This window comes from Heterodontus francisci, chromosome 19 (assembly GCF_036365525.1).
Source record: "Heterodontus francisci isolate sHetFra1 chromosome 19, sHetFra1.hap1, whole genome shotgun sequence".
NCBI classification, from domain to species: domain Eukaryota; kingdom Metazoa; phylum Chordata; class Chondrichthyes; order Heterodontiformes; family Heterodontidae; genus Heterodontus; species Heterodontus francisci.
Genome location: NC_090389.1, coordinates 84,939,500 through 84,961,343, shown reverse-complemented (window position 1 = coordinate 84,961,343; position 21,844 = coordinate 84,939,500). Strand labels below are relative to the sequence as shown.

At 45.8% G+C, this 21,844-nt stretch overlaps 1 protein-coding gene across 1 annotated transcript in view; it reads left to right on the top strand.

The window, feature by feature from the left end:
• LOC137380263 (plexin-A1-like) overlaps positions 1-21,844 on the top strand; it is a 484,672-nt gene that overhangs the window by 282,036 nt on the left and 180,792 nt on the right. Inside the window, exon 10 of the mRNA XM_068052142.1 lies at positions 9,673-9,873. Within this exon, the coding sequence (XP_067908243.1) occupies positions 9,673-9,873 (201 nt within the window). The remainder of the gene's footprint in view (positions 1-9,672; positions 9,874-21,844) is intronic.

Here is a 21,844-nt window from a genome sequence, read left to right as displayed (position 1 = left end):
GATACATCTTAAAAGATGATATCGTGCCCGCGCCTACCACCTCCGCTGGCAATGCGTTCCATGCACCCACCACCCTCTGCGTAAAGAACTTTCCACGCATATCCCCCCTAAACTTTTCCCCTTTCACTTTGAACTTGTGTCCCCTTGTAATTGAATCCCCCACTCTGGGAAAAAGCTTCTTGCTATCCACCCTGTCTATACCTCTCATGATTTTGTACACCTCAATCAGGTCCCCCTTCAACCTCCGTCTTTCTAATGAAAATAATCCTAATCTACTCAACCTCTCTTCATAGCTAGCGCCCTCCATACCAGGCAACATCCTGGTGAACCTCCTCTGCACCCTCTCCAAAGCATCCACATCCTTTTGGTAATGTGGCGACCAGAACTGCACGCAGTATTCCAAATGTGGCCGAACCAAAGTCCTATACAACTGTAACATGACCTGCCAACTCTTGTACTCAATACCCCGTCCGATGAAGGAAAGCATGCCGTATGCCTTCTTGACCACTCTATTGACCTGCGTTGCCACCTTCAGGGAACAATGGACCTGAACACCCAAATCTCTCTGTACATCAATTTTCCCCAGGACTTTTCCATTTACTGTATAGTTCACTCTTGAATTGGATCTTCCAAAATGCATCACCTCGCATTTGCCCGGATTGAACTCCATCTGCCATTTCTCTGCCCAACTCTCCAGTCTATCTATATTCTGCTGTATTCTCTGACAGTCCCCTTCATTATCTGCTACTCCACCAATCTTAGTGTCGTCTGCAAACTTGCTAATCAGACCACCTATACTTTCCTCCAAACCATTTATGTATATCACAAACAACAGTGGTCCCAGCACGGATCCCTGTGGAACACCACTGGTCACACGTCTCCATTTTGAGAAACTCCCTTCCACTGCTACTCTCTGTCTCCTGTTGCCCAGCCAGTTCTTTATCCATCTAGCTAGTACACCCTGGACTCCATGCGACTTCACTTTCTCCATCAACCTACCATGGGGAACCTTATCAGACGCCTTACTGAAGTCCATGTATGTGACATCTACAGCCCTTCCCTCATCAATCAACTTTGTCACTTGCTCAAAGAATTCTATTAAGTTGGTAAGACATGACCTTCCCTGCACAAAACCATGTTGCCTATCACTGATAAGCCCATTTTCTTCCAAATGGGAATACATCCTATCCCTCAGTATCTTCTCCAGCAGCTTCCCTACCACTGACGTCAGGCTCACCGGTCTATAATTACCTGGATTATCCCTGCTACCCTTCTTAAACAAGGGGACAACATTAGCAATTCTCCAGTCCTCCGGGACCTCACCCGTGTTTAAGGATGTTGCAAAGATATCTGTTAAGGCCCCAACTATTTCCTCTCTCGCTTCCCACAGTTCCTGGGATAGATCCCATCTGGACCTGGGGACTTGTCCACCTTAATGCCTTTTAGAATACCCAACACTTCCTCCCTCCTTATGCCGACTTGACCTAGAGTAATCAAACATCTGTCCCTAACCTCAACATCCGTCATGTCCCTCTCCTCGGTGAATACCGATGCAAAGTACTCGTTTAGAATCTCACCCATTTTCTCTGACTCGACGCATAACTTTCCTCCTTTGTCCTTGAGTGGGCCAATCCTTTCTCTAGTTACCCTCTTGCTCCTTATATATGAATAAAAGGCTTTGGGATTTTCCTTAACCCTGTTTGCTAAAGATATTTCATGACCCCTTTTAGCCCTCTTAATTCATCGTTTCAGATTGCGCCTACAATCCCGATATTCTTTCAAAGCTTCGTCTTTCTTCAGCCGCCTAGACCTTATGTATGCTTCCTTTTTCCTCTTAGCTAGTCTCACAATTTCACCTGTCATCCATGGTTCCCTAATCTTGCCATTTCTACCCCTCATTTTCACAGGAACATGTCTCTCCTGCACGCTAATCAACCTCTCTTTAAAAGCCTCCCACATATCAAAAGTGGATTTACCTTCAAACAGCTGCTCCCAATCTACATTCCCCAGCTCCTGCCGAATTTTGGTATAGTTGGCCTTCCCCCAATTTAGCACTCTTCCTTTAGGACCACTCTCGTCTTTGTCCATGAGTATTCTAAAAATTACGGAATTGTGATCACTATTCCCAAAGTAGTCCCCTACTGAAACGTCAACCACCTGGCCGGGCTCATTTCCCAACACCAGGTCCAGTATGGCCCCTTCCCGAGTTGGACTATTTACATACTGCTCTAGAAAACCCTCCTGGATGCTCCTTACAGATTCTGCTCCATCTAGACCTCTAACATTAAGTGAATCCCAGTCAATGTTGGGAAAATTAAAATCTCCTATCACCACCACCCTGTTGCTCCTACATCTTTCCATAATCTGTTGACATATTTGTACCTCTATCTCACGCTCGCTGTTGGGAGGCCTGTAGTACAGCCCCAACATTGTTACCGCACCCTTCTTATTTCTGAGTTCTGCCCATATTGCCTCACAGCTCGAGTCCTCCATAGTGCCTTCCTTCAGCACAGCTGTGATATCCTCTTTGACCAGTAATGCAACTCCTCCACCCCTTTTACCTCCCTCTCTATCCCGCCTGAAGCATCGGTATCCTGGGATATTTAGTTGCCAATCATGCCCTTCCCTTAACCAAGTCTCAGTAATAGCAATAACATCATACTCCCAGGTACCAATCCAAGCCCTAAGTTCATCTGCCTTACCTACTACACTTCTTGCATTCAAACAAATACACCTCAGACCACTAGTCCCTTTGCGTTCATCATCTGCTCCCTGCCTACTCTTTCCCTTAGTCACGCTGACTTCATTATCTAGTTCCTTACAGGCTTTACTTACTACATCCTTACTCTCCACTGACCTCATTTGGTTCCCATCCCCCTGCCACATTAGTTTAAACCCTCCCCAACAGCGTTAGCAAAAGCACCCCCAAGAACATTGGTTCCAGTCCGGTCCAGGTTGGATGTGGGAAGGCAGTTGCGCCTGGAGGATGGACCAATGACGTGGGGGTGGGGTGGTTTGAGGCAGGAGGTCATGTGATGAAGCCTCCGGGAATACACCCAATCGGATTTGGCAACCTGAAGTGGGGACAGTGGGTTTATTTCCTTCTGCATGCAAACACTTTTTGATGGAACACTCCAGTTTTGATCCTCAACTCCCTTACTCATTTTTCTGCTGTGAAGAATGACAATTGCGGATGGCCCCTCATTGTGTGTCAATACTCCTTTTGTTTTTAAATAGTTGGTCAAGTATTCCAATGGTTAAAAGATTCATATTTGTTTCTGAGAGTGAAATTAGACAAGTAACCCCTGGTATTGTCAGTCCCTGGCTGCCTCTATAGGGAAGAGAGGTACGAAGCCTTTGTGCATTTGAAGGCGTTGTGTGTTAATAGGTAGAAGGGAGGGTCAATGAGCTTGGATGACGCTTGTGGAGACTGGGAGATGTCATCTCTTGTTTGGGGTCAGGGTTCAGGATCCAACTGAGCAGCTTTGGAGGCTACATAAAGAAGAAAGATTTACATTTATGCAGTGACATTTTGGATGTCCCAAATCCTTTACAGCCGTTGAAGTGTAGTCACTGCTGTAATGTAGGAAATGTGGTGGCACAGGAATTTGTGCACAGCAAGCTCCCACAAACAAGAAGGCGATAATGATCAGATTTTTTTTTAAGTGAAGTTGTTTGAGGGATAAACGTTGGTCAGGACACAAAGCAGAATTCCTTTGCTGTTCTTCAAAATAGTGGCGGCGGGATCTTTGACATCCTGCTGCGAGGCAAGATTCAGCCTTGGTTTAACGTCTCATCTGAAAGACGGAACCTGCAACAGTGCAGCGGGAGTTGAACCCGCAACCTCCTGATATCGTGGGAATCCAGATTAGGCAGACAATATGGAGCAGAATGCCAATGTCGACATGACAGGCCAAATGTCTGTGTGCAACAATATTCTATGATGTGATGACCTAGTCCGCCATCTGTCCTAGTTTTGGTGCAAGGGTGGTGACCCCAGTCCAGCCCTTCCTTTGTCTGCCTGTAGTTTTCTTTTCACACTGCGGAAGGTGGAAGTGTCCCTTTAAGAGGAATGGAGGGATGGAGTTGGGAGAGTGCAGGTGCTTCCTGTTTGTTGCCTTTTTGGGACACTTCCATGGCGCTCCCAGTACAGTCAGACAGATAACAAGATTGAACAACTTTCCCACAGTTCTACTATCCCCTAACAGACATTAATGGCATTCTCAGATGGTGGTGACTGCCGTGTTAACTCTCAGGGTGCTGTCACGATGCCAGTTACGTGCTCCCCTTCTCATAAAAAAAGCACAGAAATACTACTTTAAATTGCGCCCTAGAGTCACTTGAACGTTTAAGATTGAGTATTTAAAAATGATGTTGTGCAACACTCAAATTTCCCCTAATTAGCATAAAGATGGGAGGAGTGCAGCTCATTTCACGCAGAGTTGGGTTTCAGAATTCGTTGTCACATCATTCAAAGTCAGTCACAAGGGGCAGTTAGATGAAACGCTTGAAAAGAAATGTTAGAGATTATGGGGAAACAGCAGGAAAAATGGGCTTTGTAAGAATTGCTCCAGTGTGGTGCTAGCACAAGCACAAGGCAGAATGGCCTCCCTCTGTGTATAAATGACTTGCGATTCTATGAAAATGCTTGCAGAAGCCTGCTGCAGTGATCCAGGTCGACTTTAAAGGTCCCACAATGTTATTCAAAGAAGAGCAGGGAAATCTCCCAGTGTTCAGGCCAATATTCTCACCAGTTACTGACCTAACCCTGCAAATGTTTTTTTTAAGGTGACTGTTGCGGGGAAAGGGCAGGGGAATTGGATTAATTGGATCGAAGTTTTGAAGAGTCAGCATTCACATATCGGGCTGAATGGTCGTCTCCTGTGCTGAGATTCTATGATTTACCTTATTATTGTTCGTGAGGTATTGCTGTGCATAAATTTGCCTATAAAACAGCGTCTGTGCCCATTAAGGTAGTGTGTTGTACGTGAAGCACGTTTGAGAGATGTGCACAAGTTTTTTTCTTCATTTCACCGTCAACCAGACTCTTTAGTAATGGCTTCAGTGGTCACCAAAGGTTTTGTCTGAGTAAAGTTGGGTGTACTGAAATGGGTAATTGCTGTGCCGCCCACAGACATGGTGGTTTCAATCCCTGACCTCGGCGTGAACCAGGGATCGTATCACTTAGCATTGCACCAGATATTCGTTACAAGATCCTGGGAGCCTCACAACAGTTTCATTTCAAAATATTGGTGCATCTCAGATTCTTTTTTATATATTCATTCATGGTGCGTGAGTATTACTGGCTTGACCATCCCTAATTGCCCTTGAGAAGGTGGTGGTGAGCTGGCTTGAATACAACTGAGTGTCTTGCTAGGCCATTTCAGAGGGAAGTTGAGAGTCAGCCACATTGCTGTGGCTCTGGAGTCACAGACCAGGTAGGGACAACAGATTTCCTTCCCTAAAGGGCATTAGTGAACCAGATTTTTTTTTTTTGATGACAATCCAGTAGTTTCACGGTTACGATTACTGATTTTAGCTTTTTATTCCCAATTTTATTTTATTAATTGAATTTAAGTTCCACTGCTGTCCTGGTGGGATTTGAACCCACGTCTCCAGGTCATTAATCCAAGTCTCTGGAGTGCTAGTCCAGTAACATAACCACTATGCTACCGTACCCCGACAAACCATATAATGCCTGCTATGTAAGAAGTGTGTTTACTGGCAGCACTGGTGTTTTGACTGAGATTGCGCATGTTAAAATGACGGGTGACTTTGTTCGGGATCTCTCACCTCTGCTGCCCCTGACCTGGGATGGGGGTGGTGAGGGGGTGGATGTGTTGGTGGTGGGGGGCGGTATGCCTGGCACTGATGCAGGGTGCCAGAAGTCTGAAGTGTTCCCTCACCTTTACGATCAGTGCCTGAAATGGGAAGTGTTCCACTTTTCTTGTTGCTCAACAGCTCTTCACTTGGAGGTGCAATTGTTTTTAAAGTATATTAATAATCAGTGGCGTAACGTGCAGATGTGAATGAAATTTAATCTCTGGCACAGCAAGAGGGTCTTTCCCCCTGAGGTTGCACTGCACCAGTCAAAGAGTTTGAACCAGACTTATTAAACAGCAGGGAGGAGGGTTGGGGTCTGTGCCAGCTGTGTGTATTTTTCTCACTCCAGTTTCCAAGCAACAACAACTTGCTTTCATATACCGCCTTTGAGGTAGTAAAACGTCCCAATGAGCTTCACAGGAACATCATAAGACAAAATAATGAGCACATATGGAGACATTAGGAGAGGTGATCAAAAGCTTGGCGAAAGAGGTAGGTTTTAAGGACATAACCACAGAAGAGTTCAGAAGATGCACTTGCTCAACTGGTGAATCGGGTGTCAGCGAATATTAAAAATGAAGTCTATCTGAGTTGGAAAGGGTGATTTTCCTCTTTGTATCTCCTTCCAAGCACAGATCAGACTGTCGGGACAATAGTTTTGATTGAACAGGTTCTGTTCCCTTGAAAAGAGAAGACTGAGGTCTTTAAAATGATGAAGAGTTTGGGAGGGGAGACATGAGAAGATGTTTCCACTTGTGAGGGCCATAAATGTAAGATTGTCACTCATAGTAAATTCAGGAGGGAGTTCAGAAGAAACTTCTTTTTCCAGAGAGTGGTTAGAATGTGGAACTCATTACCACTAGGAGAGGTTGAGGCGAATAGCATAGATACATTTAAGGGGAGGTTTGATGAGCACATGAAAGAGGAGGGAACAGGAGGATATGTTGATAGGGTTAAAAGAAGTAGGATGGGAGAAGGCTTGTGTGGAGCATGAATGCTGACATGGGTCAGTTAGTTGGGAGGAATGGCTTATTTCTTTGCTGTACATTCTCTGTAATTCTGTGTGTGATAGGAGATCAAACATCACAAACTAGCATCTTGCAGTATTACTAAGAGGACTGGTGGAAATTTAACAGAATTTTATCGATGGAACTTTCACCTGTGGTTATTTCACATCCTCAGGAAACTTGTTTTAAATTCATGACAATTATTGTTTGGTTGTCTCGGAGTTGTTTGAAGACTGAGATTCCAGTTGACCGGTGTGGATTAGCATAACTCTGGGTACATTCACTTTATTGCAGACCCCTATACCGGAGCTCTTCTCCTTCCACTTGCAATTTAAAGTGCCTCTCCAGCCTTCCCTGTCAGCTTGTCAAGGTAGTTTTTTTGTGATCATCTTTTATCTCGGGTAGGCACAGCTCTACAGGCCTTTTGTGGCACTTTTAGTGTTACTGCGGATAAGATTTACAAGAATGGTTCCAGGGATAAGGGACTTCAGTCGTGTGGAAAAGCTGGGGTTGTCTTCCTTAGAGAAGAGAAGGTTGAGAGGAGATTTGATAGAGGCGTTCAAAATCACGGACAGAGTAGATAGAGAGACACTGTTCTCATTGGCTGAAGGGTTGAGAACCAGATAAACGAATTGGAGGCGACATGAGGGAAAACTGCTTTACGCAGCAAATGGTTAAGTTCTGGAATGCAGTGCCTGAGAGTGTGGTGGAGGCAGGTTCAATCGAGGCATTCAAAAGAGAATTGGATAAGCACCTGAAGAGAGAAAATCCACAGGGCTACGGGGAAAGGGCGGAGGAGTGGGAAGAGCGAAATTGGTTTTGCAGAGAGCTGGCATGGGCTGAATGGGCCGAATGGCCTCGTTCTGCACTGTAAGCGTGCTACTAAAAGCACAATGGCAAATGTGGAGTTCTCCTGCTTGGTGAACTCGGGGAAGAATGTAGAGCAGCACTGGGGAAACACATCTGTTCACGGGTCTTGCTGTCTGGTCCATTTGCTCCACTTGTAGCTGTGGGTGCAAAAAGAACCCGGCAGGAGGGTGGGGGAAGGGTAGTGGCAGTGAGGTGACGCTACCCTTAAAAATACATTCTCTGGATGTGGGTGTCACTGGCACGGCTGGCTTTGATTGTCCATCCCTCGTTGTCCTTGAGAAGGTGGCGGTGGTGATGAGCCTCCTTCTTGAACCTTTCGTGTGCCGTGCTATTTGCTGATTCTTAACAGAAGATGGTTTGCTGCAGTGACTATCCTCACCTTAACCAGCAGCACATGCTTCTGGAACTAAACTGCTAAATGAATCTCCAAGAGACTGGGAATGTGGACAAATGTGCTGTCAGTCCTGATTGGAGCATGTCCGTCATCCTGCTTAGTGATTTGTGCATTTTTCTGTAACAGCAGTGACGTAAAGATGCGTTCATGAATTTTCAAGATATATTTTATGTTGGAAAGACTGACTTCCTCCAGAGTCTAATTGATGTCATTTTTTAAACAAAAAGCAAAAATCTATCAAAATGATTTGTTGAGGCAACCTCTATGATGATGTGCCTCCTTATTATTGGATATTGTATTTATAAAATGTAAATTTTATAAAATTACTGAAGGGTATTTGCACAGAGGTTTTTGAGAGCTCTTTAATGTGATGGTTAAAGTCTTGTCATTTTGTGATTTTTGAGGTGATCTGTTTTAAAGTTGTCACGATTAAATGGATTTGGTAGGTTCTCTATCTTCCCTCTCCATCTCCCTCCCTCTATCGCTTTATCTCTGTCTATCTCTCTGCCTCATTCTCTACTCTTTTCTGAAGGTTGTTCGAGTTTGGTCACCCTCTGGCACATCACCCAAGTGGTAGCAGCCAATTTGTGTACAAGACGTTCCCACAAACTCACCAAGGCTCCTTCAACAGCACCTTCCAATCCCGCAACCTCTACCACGCAGAAGGACAAGGGCAGCAGATGCATGGGAACACCACCACCTGCAAGTTCCCCTCCAAGCCACACACCATCCTGATTTTTTTTTTTATTCATTCATGGGATGTGGGCGTTGCTGGCCAGGCCAGCATTTATTGCCCATCCCTAATTGCCCTTGAGAAGGTGGTGGTGAGCTGCCTTCTTGAATTTGGAACTATATCGCTGTTCCGTCACTGTCTCTGGGTCAAAATCCTGGAACTCCCTTCCTAACAGCACTGTGGGTATACCTACCCCACATGGACTGCAGCGGTTCAAGAAGACAGCTCACCACCACCTTCTCAAGGGCAATTAGGGATGGGCAATAAATGCTGTCCTCGCCAGCGAAGCCCACATCCCCTGAATGAATTTTTTTAAAAAGCAATGTGATAAATGACCAGCTCATCATTTTTTTTCAGTCATGTTGGCTAAGAGATGAATATTACTCAGGACACTGGGGATAACTCCCCTGCTGCTCTTCAAATAGTGTCATGGGATCTTTTATGAAAACTTGAGAAGGCTGAGGAAGCCTCGATTTAATGTTTCATCCGAAAGATGACATCTCCGACAGTGTAGCACTCCCTTGGTACTGCACTGGGAGTGTCAGGCTAGATTTTGTGTTCAGTGTGGGACTCAAACCCATGACAGTTTAACTCGGACAAGAGTGTGACCTACTGGGCCATGGCTGATATCTTCTTGCAACATGAAAATTATTTTATTGGGAAATGTTGACTTGGTAGGGAGTAGAATTCGGGGTGGAACGGGGCTGTTTAAGTAATCCGTTAACTGCAGAATATCATCCATTCAGAATGAATGGGTAATTAATGGAGCAATGGCTGACAGGAATGGAAGTTTCAGAGATTAGATGGGGCCTACAATTCACAGGGTCTTCTTGTTGTCTTTGCAGGACTGTCCACAGATTCTTCCCTCCACGGAAATCTTCATCCCAGTGGGAGTGGTCAAGCCAATCACACTCGCTGCCAAGAACCTGCCCCAGCCGCAGTCAGGACAGCGGAGCTATGAATGTATCTTCAACATCCAGGGCACCATGCATCGTGTGCCAGCTTTGCGATTCAACAGCACCAGCGTGCAGTGCCAGAACACCTCGGTAAGCAAATGGTGGGCAGCCCTGCCCTGTCCAAGCTCGATACTGTGTGTGTGTATTGGGTTTCAGAAAAAAAAAAATGTGTTTCTTCATCTCGGGGTGTCCCAAAGTGCTTGACAGCCAATGAAATACTGTTTGAAGTGAAACCAGTGTTGGAATGTAGCAACCAAACTACCCACGGCAATAATCTGTTTATTGAGGGTTGTTGGTTAAGGGATATATATTGGTCAAGTTTCCTTCTTCGAACTAGTGTCGCGGGATTTTTTACATCTACTAGCGAGGGCAGACGGGGCCTCGGTTTAACATCCCATCTTGAAGACTGCACCACTAACAGTGTAGCGCTCCCTTAATGCTGCACCAGGAATGTCAGCCTGGATTGGGTGCTGAAGTCTCTGGAATATTTTAGGTCAAGCTGCAGTAAATCAGTTTGAGATTACACTGGTTGGTTCTGTGCTTTCAATGATGAAATCATTTCTTGCAGTTTTGGGTGTGATCCCCTTGGCTGGCTGTGGTGATGTAATTGTGCAAGAATCATTGCTGTTTACATACACTATTATTTTTGTTTCCACCCTTCTGCCACTTTGCAGACTCCTTCAGAGCTCTGTTAGCTCAGCTCAATCACCATTCCCCGTCTGGGCCAAGGTGATGAGTGTTGACAAGTTATTCAAAGATGGAGGGGCATCTCAAAGCCAAAACTGCATGTAAAGCTGCTGCAACCATCATTTTTCAACGGGGTCACAGCACGACGCTCGAGCCTGTTCCAGCATTCAATGAGATCGTGGTGGATCTGTATCTTAACTCCATCTACCTGTTTTGGTTCTGTGCCCCTTAATACTGACCTTAATACCATTATGTCTATCATTCTCAGTTTATAAATTTGGATGAGTTTCAGTGAGATGCTCTGGGTTTGTAAGGAATACTGCCTGGCATTTGAGCAACTCATATCTCCCTCACATATATGCGACAGAGGGAACCCTGTGGTACCTTATCCACTTGGCAGTTTTCATCTGAGAGCTTCTGTTTGACCATGCGGGGCAGCGTAACAGAGGTCAACCTGCACCTAACTTTCTCTCTCTCTTACACCTCCCTCCCTCCGTCCTCCTCCCAATCTCTCACCACCCTCTCTCTGCCACTCTCTCCCCCCCCTCACTCTCTCCCCCCCCCTGCAACCCCCGCTCTTACCCCCCTGCAACCCCCGCTCTTACCCCCCCGCAGCCCCCCGCTCTTACCCCCCCGCAGCCACCTGCTGTTACCCCCCGCAACCCCCACTTTTCCTCTCTGTCTTTTGCACTCACCCACATTCAAGCAGAACTGTCTGGATGGTGACCTTTGACTGAGGTCATCAAACGCAGCACAGCCTGGAGATCTGCCCCGGACCCCCCTTTATTATTGTCTGAGAGCAGCAGTGAGCCGCCCTCTGCACAGTGCGGGCGGAAGTGGAAGGGAGGGACTGTGCCACAAAGCCCTGGACTTTATTTGACAATGACAAATTGCTCTTCTGAATAAGAATTTACAGTGAGTTGCAGCTACAATGATGCAGTGTTTGCAGAAACAATGAACTCACAGAGGAATGCATCAAGTTACTTCTTATCAAGATAGCCAGGGTTAATGATTGGGTTCTTACTGTGCCCCACACGCAATGTGGCGCTGCTTGGCATTGTCTGTGTGGGGGAAGGGTGAGTAGGCATTGCTTTGTCAATCTCTGTTCAGTATGGACAGCTGATTAGTCCTTTTACAATGATGTACTGCTACTGTTTGAATAGTGCCTGAGAAGGGGTTTGTGTGTACAGTTTTTTTCAAATAATCCAGTAAATGGTCAATAGAACACCATAGACATTTTTTTGAGGAATGCAAACTGTCTGAACCATGTGGACTAACTGCTCATTATTGTGTACTGCCGTTTGTAAAGCTGCTGAGTTTACAAAGTGGACGTATTCATCAATGTCGTTGAATTTTTGACTGAGCGTGCATTGTCACTTCAAGATATGCATGCGACTGAGGGTCCCCGCGGTGCCCGCAGGTCAGACATGACGTTCATTAGTCAGTGACCAGGGAGATCAAAGGTTTCTGAAGGAATAGTGCGTGGGTTAGATTCTGGTGGGCTTTGGGCGGGGGGTTGGTGGGGTGGTGGTGTCAGGTGGTGTCTTGGGATGCTGGGGTGAAACCTAGATCCGATCAGCATGGTTAACACCATCTCTGTGTAACAGTCCAGTGGATGGTGGAATATGAAATCAGTCTTTATCTAGTTCCTATTGGGCAAGTGCAAAACCACAGCTCAGTAGCCTCGCACTCATCCGTGAGTCAGAAAGTCGCGGGTTCAAGTCGTGCACCAGGAAATTGAGGACAAATCCATTCTGACACTCCCAGTGCAGTACTGAGGGAGTGCTGCACTGTCAGAGGTGCCATCTTTTGCATGAGATGTTAAACTGAAGCCCCATCTGTGCTCTCAGGCTTAAAAGATCCCATGACACTATTCAGAGAATTGCTAGGGAGTTCTCCCTGATGTCCTGGACAACATTTATCTTTCAACCCACACCTAACACTCATGATCTGGCCATTTATTTCATTGCAGTTTTGGGAGCTTGCTGTACCTACATTACAATAGTGAGTGCACCTCCAAAGTATTTAATTGGTTGTAAAGTGCTTTAGGGCATCCTGTGGTGGTAATTGTGCTGTATTCTTTCTTGGAGTGCGATTGCTCATGTTGTGATGCCCAGTAGGAGTTGAGGTGTATCAGCCCAAATGTGTTTAACGTTGAATCTTTATCCCACCTTTCTGAGGTGGGAGAGTCAGGGCCATAGAGGTCATCAAACTGTCTTGCCATGCTGTTTCCTTGCTGAGCTCTTGGGTGCCTGCAGTTGATGCTGTGCGGTGCAGGTAGTTCAGGTTGATGAGAATCTGGGCTCTGATCCATCGGGCGTCTTTCAACCACACACGATAAGATCGAAATATTCAGTCAGTTATGTTTCGAGGTGTTGAAAATGCATTCATGGAATTTTCACCAACCGGTTCCAAAAGGAACCCGTTCACAACATCGCTAAAGGCAGCATGCACACCCATGTGGGCAATCCTTTGGTGAGCGAGTCCAGGATCAAACCAGATTTGATCCAGGTCGAGGCACTGAGCGACCCTTTCTGAAAGGGTGGCAGCTTGACAATTGTGACCAGCTGGCACTGTTGCGCCATCCGAGAGGAAATTGTGCCAATGTGCTGTCTGTACTCTGATTCTAGCCGCACACCAGAGTTATTAATCTTCGGGTAATGATGTGAACAGTTGAGGTGACAAGGCTGACACAGAGCACAGATTTGAACTGCGTTGGCTGGGCACTGTGTGTAGGATTTGTGCCTGTCAAATGTCTAACTGGCTGGATTTAAAGGCCAACTGAATGAATGGTGCAGTGTTTTGCAAGTGCATTTACTCAGCTCCCTCTCAGCTCCAATGTACAGGACACAATCCATGGATAAAGTCTGCCGCCCAGTGAGGAATCTGTACTATGTGTACTGTGCTGTCTTTGCTGAATTTCTGTCCTCACTTTATCTACTTTTCCAATTGAGTGAGGAGGAAGAAATATTTTTGTGCTCATCAAATCTTATTCTTGGGGAGTGGAATGCTTCCTGTTTCTGGTAGTGAGTGTCAGATTTCAAGTGTTCCCTTGTTAAGCAAAGACAAAGAAAGTCTTGCATTTACATAGCACCTTTCACAAGCTCGGGACCTCCCAGAGCACTCAAGAGCCAATGAAGTAATTAAGAAATGCTATCACTGTCTTAATGTAGGGAATGCAGCAGCCAGTTTGTGCACAGCAAGCTCCCACAAAATGTGATGATGGACAGACAATCTGTTTTAGTGATGGTGGTTGAGTGGAGAGAGAATCCCCTGCCCTTCTTCAAAATAGTGTTCTGGGATCTTTTACATCTATCTGAGGGGGCCTTGGCTTAATGTATGTTCTGAAAGACGTCACCTCTGACAGTGCAGCACCCCCTCAGTACAGCTGTGGGAGTGCCATCCGAGATTAGGTGCTCAAGTCTTTGGAGCGGGTCTTGAACCTGTCACCTGACTTGGAGGTGAGAGTGCTCCCCACTGACGGTGAAATGCAGACTTATCACTCAGCATTCAGGAGAGCTTTGGGCAGCCAGCATTGGTAGCAGAGGCTTGTCAGAGGTAGAGTGGGTTCATTTAATTATACTCTGCGAGGCTCCTCATTACACACTGGAGACTGACAGGTGAGCTGCGTTATCAAAACCATTGCGATCCCTTATTGCTTTTGAAAGCATGTTGTGATTTTTATCTGCACTCCCACTGCTGCCTCCTTATCTAAACAGGCAGCATAGATCCTGCAGGCGTGCCTTTCCGTTTTCCTCAAGTTCGCCTCACGCTTCTGGGACAGTGTGTGGGTCACAGCCAGTGCTGCCTCTGCTCATGAGGAAGCTCATTGCAGCAGATCATAGGGGATTAATCCTGTTTCCAGCACTTGCTGGCAAAGAAAGGCAGAATGTAACTGGATGATGGATTGCACAGACGTTGGGACTTGCTCAGCACAGGAGGCAGCAGCTGTCTCCTTGCCACCTTGGGACGGATGGGCAGGGGAGTTCCTTCCCTGCAGAAATTCATTCACTACGTTGGGGCATTTCACACCGTACTGTGCCACGCAGAAGCTGGGGCTGTTCTCAGAGAAGAGAAGGTTGAGAGGAGATTTGATAGAGGTGTTCAAAACCATGAGCAGGTCAGGACTGAGCAGATAGAGAGAAACTGGTCCTGTTGGCGAAAGGGTGGAGAACCAGAGCACACCGATTTAAGGTGATTGGCAAAAGAATCAAAGGCGACATAAGGAAAAACTTTTCTGTGCTGTGAGCGGTTAGGATCTGGAATGCACTGCCTGGGAGTGTGATGGAGGCAGGTTCAAAAGGATAATTATCTGAAGGGGAATATTTCCATGGCTACAGGGAAAGGGCGGAGGAATGGGACTAGTTTGTTTTAGTTTTAGAGATACAGCACTGAAACAGGCCCTTCGGCCCACCGAGTCTGTGCTGACCATCAACCACCCATTTCTACTAATCCTACCCTAATTCCATATTCCTACCACATCCCCACCTGTCCCTATATTTCCCTACCACCTACCTATACTAGGGGCAATTTATAATGGTCAATTAACCTATCACCCTGCAAGTCTTTGGAATGTGGGAGGAAACCGGAGCACCCGGAGGAAACCCACGCAGACACAGGGAGAACTTGCAAACTCCACACAGGCAGTACCCAGAATTGAACCCGGGTCCCTGGAGCTGTGAGGCTGCAGTGCTAACCACTGTGCCACTGTGCCGCCCAAAATTGCTCTTGCAGGGAATCAGCGCGGACTCGACAGGCTGAGTGGCCTCCTGTACTATAAGCATTCTAAATTTAAAGATCAAAAGATATCGTATTGCAGCTGACTGGCTGCACCATGCATATGGCAGTCAGAGGCGCTATGGTTCCCACTCCTGAGCACTATCCAGTGACTTCTAGAGAGAGAGAGAGAACCTGGAATTACAGAAGGTTAGCGGATGATTTGATTGAGGTTTTAGGCTTTTGATAGTAAGTAGATAGAGAGAGAATTTTTCCAGCTCCTGGAGTAAGTTCAGGACAAGGGGACATGACCTTAAAATTGGGGTCAGGCCATTCAGGAGAGAAGTTAGGAATCACTCCTTCACGCAAAGGGTGCTAAAGGCCTGCTCGAGTCTGCAAAAGAAAAAACCCGACCCGAGCCCGACAGAACCACATCCGACCCGAGCCCGAGTCCTTCCATTTTTTCGTGGACCCGACCCAACCAAACCATCAGTTAACTTACCTCCGTTTTTCACTTTGTTGCTGATCTGCACAAGCTTAAAACAACTGTAACAAAATCACCTTTCTAGTCAAAATATTACATTAACATTGGAGCCACTTACCTGCGAAGGAGCGTGTCTGACCCGGTCTGACCCGAGCCCGAATGGCAGACCTGGAAGCGCAACCCGACCCGAACCCGACAGATGTCATCAGGTCCCATCGGATTCGGGTTGGGTAGCAGGCCTTTAAAGGGTGGTACAAATGTGGAACATTCTCCCACAAAAATGCGATGCGAGCTCAATTAACAATTTTAAATCTCAGATCGATAGATTTTTGCGAGACAAGCATATTAGCGTATGTGAAGCTCTTTGACCAAGCTTTTGCTCACCTGTCCTAATATCTCCTTACGTGACTCGGTGTCAAATGTCTTCTGTCCGATTATACTCCAGTGAAACGCCTCGGGGTAGTTTACTTTGTTAAAGGTGCTACATAAATACGAGTTGTTGTTGTATCGTCCAAGAGTGGGAGCCGTGTCTTCCACGCTGGCCTTCAGATCTTCATCACATTCTTTTCCTCCGCTGCTTCCAGTCATATATCCAATTGACTGCTGGGGCGTGCGAGGTCCACGTGCAGGGGCTCACAGAGACAATTTGATCTCGTCCCTCCTTGGTGCCGAGCCATTGCAAGAGGGCCTTCCCTGTTTCTGATACAATCATCGCATCTACATTCGAGTCTGTGTAACTGTGTCCGAGTGTTAAATAAACACACGGGGTGGTGTCACATTACCTTGTATCTCTCTTTTTGTTTAGAATACAGAAGGCCCCAGAATCAAGTGGGACGCTGTAATTTAATATTTTTTAACATTCGAAAGCACTTAATTACATAAAATGACAGGTTTTTACCAGCAGGACAGTTGCAGCTACTAGTACAGGCGTTGTTTTTCTTAAGAGTTCAACTCCAGACAAAGGGTTGATCAAGTTTTTTTGTCTCATTAGAGTATAAAGTGACGGTACGATTCCCTCGCCGGCTTGTCCTGATGTCGCCTGTGGTTCTTCTGAAAACCTTTGTAGAATGGGCTCTTTTGTGTGGGTGCCTTTGCAAAGTCTGTTGTTTAGTTATCCAAGCCCATTCGTGAGGCACTTCAAACATCAAAGAGTCTCTTTATCAGTTTGCAGGCCTGATCTCTGCATTTTTACCGTTTATCGGTTACATCAGGTAGAATCTTACAGAAACTCCATTCATTTTGTCTTCCTCGCACATACGTTTTTCTTTCCAAGCATTCTGGAGAAGAAGCAAAGGCCGTCATGGAATCTTCCAGCAGAGAAGGAGGCCTTTCGCGCCATCACGCTTGTGCTTCCTCTTTTGAAAGAGCTATCCAATTTGTCCTGCTCCACCTGCTCTTTCTTGTAACTTTCTTCCCTTCAGGTATTTTTCTCATTCCCTTCTGGAACTTGGTATTGAATCTACTTCCACCATCCTTTCAGGCAGTGCAATTCACATCATCGTAATTCGCTGCGTAAAAAAACTTTTCCTGATCTCACCTCTGGCTCTTTTGCCCATTACCTTCAGTCTGTGTCCTCTGCTTACCAACCCACCAACCAGTGGAAAGAATATCAAAACCCTTTGTAATTTGGAACACCTCTGTTCAATCATCTGTTAACCTTCTCTGCTCGAAGGAGAGCAAACCCAGTTTCTCCAGCCTCTGCATGTAACTGAAGTCTCACACCCTGGTACCATTCTTAGTAAATCTCCTCTGCACCCTCTCCAAGGCCTTCACACCCTTCCTAAATGCATCTTGATTTATGGTGAAGTTGGCAGTTCTGTTTTCTTTGCAAATTCATCAAGGCTTTCAGGTCCATTCTTTTGTCATCTTTAAAACAGTTATCAAAAGTCCAAAACCTTTCAATGGTCTGATGATCTCCCTTGGAACCAGCAACATCAGAGATAGAAGTCAGGGTAAATTAGAAGTGGGGGGTCTTCACGTGTTCAAAGACTGGGAAGGTCAGCTGGATATGTTATAGATTAATCTGCAGTCGTTTTATTTTTTGACTGAAAAAGTAGTGAAGGGCTAAAGTCCAAAAAACTTAAGATAATTGGTAAGAGAATCAAAAGTGAGATGAAGGGAATCTTTTTTACACAGCGAGTTGCTACGATCTGGATTGCCCTGTTTGAGAGGGCAGTGGAAGTAGATTCAGTAGTAACTTTCAAAAGGGAATTGGATAAATACTTGAGAGGAAAAGATTTTTCAGGGCTATGGGGAAAGAGCAGGGGAGAGGGACTAATTGGATAGCTCCTTCAGAGAGCTGGCACATGTCCGATGGGCCGAATGGCTGCCTTCCGTGCTGTAAGATTTTATGTGGGATACCAGGATGCTGAACATTATGGAAGTCATGATCAGGTGACCCCACATTTGGGTTTTCGAGACCATTGTAGGAAGACAGGGAAACTGAGGATGCTCATCGTTTTGCCGTCCTGGCAAAGAATGTATCGGAGTAGGAGACAATGCAATAAACTTGGAATTCAACACTGGCAGAGGGAAAGTGTGCACGCAGTTCGGCACGCAGGTTAACAGACAAAAAGTTCAGAGTACTGACTGTTAAGGATGGTGATATAACCGGGATGAAAAAGGGGTGTGATGTAGAGAGGCCAGAGGTTAGCAATGGGAGAAGGCTTGGATTGGAACTAGTATCATTATACAAAGGATTGCCTTAAAATGAATGAACATTTTTTGCCTACCCAAGCTTGTTATATATAGTGACGGAAAACAGCAACAATGAGGGAGTTGATTGGGGAAACTGAAGAATAATCCTGAGCTTAGCGTACTGCAAGCTGTGGGCCCATGTGCAGATAATACCTCAGATCAATGCAGTTGTCAGAAATTGCTTTCTATCATTCTCGACGTGTCTTTTCCAAAGGATCTTGTGGAGTTCATGTCCTGTGTGGATCAGCTGGCTTATCCTTTTGAGCAGATCAAAAATCTCAGTAATACAGCTTTGTTTCAGAGCTCTGGATTAATACATTATTGACCATTGTTGGGGTTCGATATCCTAATTGCAGCACTCCCAAGATCTCCTTTTTTTATGAGACGGTAAATACATAATTAAATATTGATTAATCCTTGTGTGTCACCTGGATTGAACTTGCAATTTTAACTTTTTTTTTGCTCTTCAGTCTCTCTGCTGATAAAGCAGACTCTCGATGCGGTAAAGCAACCCTCTGGTACATCATGTTTCCAACACCCCCCCGCCCCCCAATCCCCCGCCCTTCCTTCCCTCACCCCCAATCCCCCGCCCTTCCTTCCATCACTCCTCACACCAATGTGGCCACTGTTGGAATGGGAGACTGGACGAAAAAACAAAGAACTTGCATTTATATAGTGCCTTTCACAATCTCAGGATGACCCAAAGTGTTTTACAGCCAATGAAGTACTTTTGAAATGCAACCACTGTTGTAATGTAGGGAAACACGGCAGCCATGCGCACAGCAAGCTCCCACAAACAGGAATGAGTTAATGACTCAATAACCTGTTTTGTTTAGTGACAGGGTCTCGGTTTAGCATTTCATCTGAAAGATGGCACCTCTGACAGTGCGGCACTCCCTCAGTACTGCACTGGGAGTGTGAGCCCAAGTCTCTGGAGTGGGACTTGGACCCACGACCCTCTGATTCAGAGGTGAGAGTGTGACAGACTGACCCACAGATGTCTTCTCCTTTGATTTCTATGGAGCAACTTGGAGTATTTTATGATGTTGAAAGTGCTATATAAATGCTTATTGTTGTGTTGGTTGTGGGGGGGGGGGGGGAAGAGTGTTGGTCAAGATGCTTGAAGAACTTGCTGCTCATCTTTGAACAGTGCCGTGGGATCTTCAACATCCATTTAAACTGAGGTCTTATCTGACTGTTCAGCACTCCATCTGAAAGACAGCCGCTCAGACCATGCAGCACTCCCTCAGTACTGCACCGGGCCTGTCAGCTTTGAATTGTACTGCTCCAATCTCTGCAGTGGCACTTGAAGCCGCAATGCTGTGACTCGGAGGTGAGAGTGGGGCTCGCTGAGCCAAGTTGGCAGAATGTAATGTGTTTCCGCAGGGTGTGAGCTCACTTCCCAATCTTTCTGTGTCCTAAAACCATTGTCTTTGATCACAAAGTGCCTACTTACAGGTATAGTATATTCATCTTGATGCAACAGCAGAACAGTCTTAGATAAGGTGCAGCGTGTGATGCATTAAACTAACAGGCTGAGAATAGATTACAGCTCTTTGAAGCACCCTAGCTGAAGTGACCTCCAATGTAATGGCTCTCCTTATCGTTGAGTTCATCTTAATGCGATTAGAACATGTCTACTGACTAGAATTTCAGCAGCGACTTTGAGGGGCAATATTTATTTGTAATAGAAATATCAAATTTATCAGATAAAAGACTGGGCGAAATGCGATGGTTTTTTTTCCGGGATAGCAGTCCCTTTCATTTAGGAGAGTAAATCCCACGTTTCTTGGTGAAATTCCTGCTTATCACCGTATAATCAAAATGCACGAGGCAGATTCATAATGGCTAACTCATCAGTGGAAAGGGCTGGTAGACCTTAGTTACGGCAAACCAATTTTTCTTAACATTCGGCTTGAAATGTGAAGCAGTTTCTATTGCAAGTCGCCTTAAAAGTTTGGATTTTCCAATTGGCGTTACAGTGACCCTGCCAGTCTCTTTCCGTGTCCTCCTTTGTCTCCTCATCAGCTGAGGACTTGGGTTACAATTCTTGGCATCTCGTCCCAAGAGACCATTCTTCCATGTGCAAGTCTGGGTGGTAAGTGTTCTGATTTGAAGGGCCTTAGAATGCTGCTGAGCTCTACCTGGTCCCTGCCCAACGCCCACAGTTGTGCACTTTCCACTTTGCCAGGGATTCCCCGATGGCCATGAGCCACGGTTACCCTGGCTGGTGGATTTTTCATTATTGCTCTGGCAACTCCAGAGTATTTGCGCCAATTGTGATGTCCCTACTGCTGTTGAAGCTGGGATCTGCTTACCCCACTGAAACCTGAGGCCTTCCTGCTCTGTGTGGCTTCTCATCCTGTATTGGGTAACGCCTTCCCATGATCGATGGGCAATCTACCCCCAAACAAAACTCTGATCAGTTTCCTAGTTGTGTATGGCTGGAATCTTACTTCCACATGTTTGGATGCAAGCTGATTCCTGCTCCTTTGTAACGCAAGTCTAACCATCTGTTATTCTCTCACTGGTCCAGACTTATGGTGCCTTCACAACAAGTTAAATCCATGTAGCGCCATTAATGAAGTAAAATGCCCCAAGGCATTTCACAGGAGCATCATTTGTAAATTGCCCCTACTGTAGGTAGATGGTAGGAGAATGGTGAAGATGTGGTAGGGAATATGGGATTAATGTAGGATTAGTACAAATGGGTGGTTGTTGGTTGGCACAGACTTGGTGGGACGTAGGGCCTGTTTCAGTGCTGTCTCTCTCTATGACTCTATAATCAGGTAAAAATGGATCAAATCAGAGAAGGAGACATTAGGACAGGTGACCAAAGACTTGGCTGAAGAGGTAGGTTTTGAGCAGCCTCTGAAAAAAGAACAAGGTAAAGAGGTGGAGAGATTTAGGGAGGGAATTCTAGAGCTATAGGCCTCGCTAGCTGGAGGGACATGTACTAAAACCTTCATAAATATCTGGTTAGACCCGGTGCTGCATCATTGGGTACCGTTTGGTTACTGAGGTCAGCTTTGTCTTGGGCGGTACTATTTTCACATCAATCTGAACAAAACTTTAGCATGTCCCACATGTGAACCTAGGACAACCTCAAAGTCCAATTTTTCCTAATCCAGACAAGCTTTAACTTTGATTTCTCTGGTTTCTGCATCCAAATTGAATAACTCCTGCACATTTTAAGTGTAATTACGAAAGGAATATTTGAATTCGGTGTTTCCTCCTTCCATCCAGTTCTGGGCACCACACTTTAGGAAGAAAGTCAAGGCCTTGGAGAGTCTGCAGAGGAGATTTACCAGAGAGCTCCCAGAAATGAGGGGCTTCAGTTATGCGGAGAGGCTGGAGAAACTGAGATTGTTATTCGTAGAGCAGAAACGGTTAAGCGGAGATTTAATAAGGTGTTCAAAATCATGTAAAGTTTTGACAGAGTACATAAAGAGAAACTATGGCAGAAGGGTTGAGAAC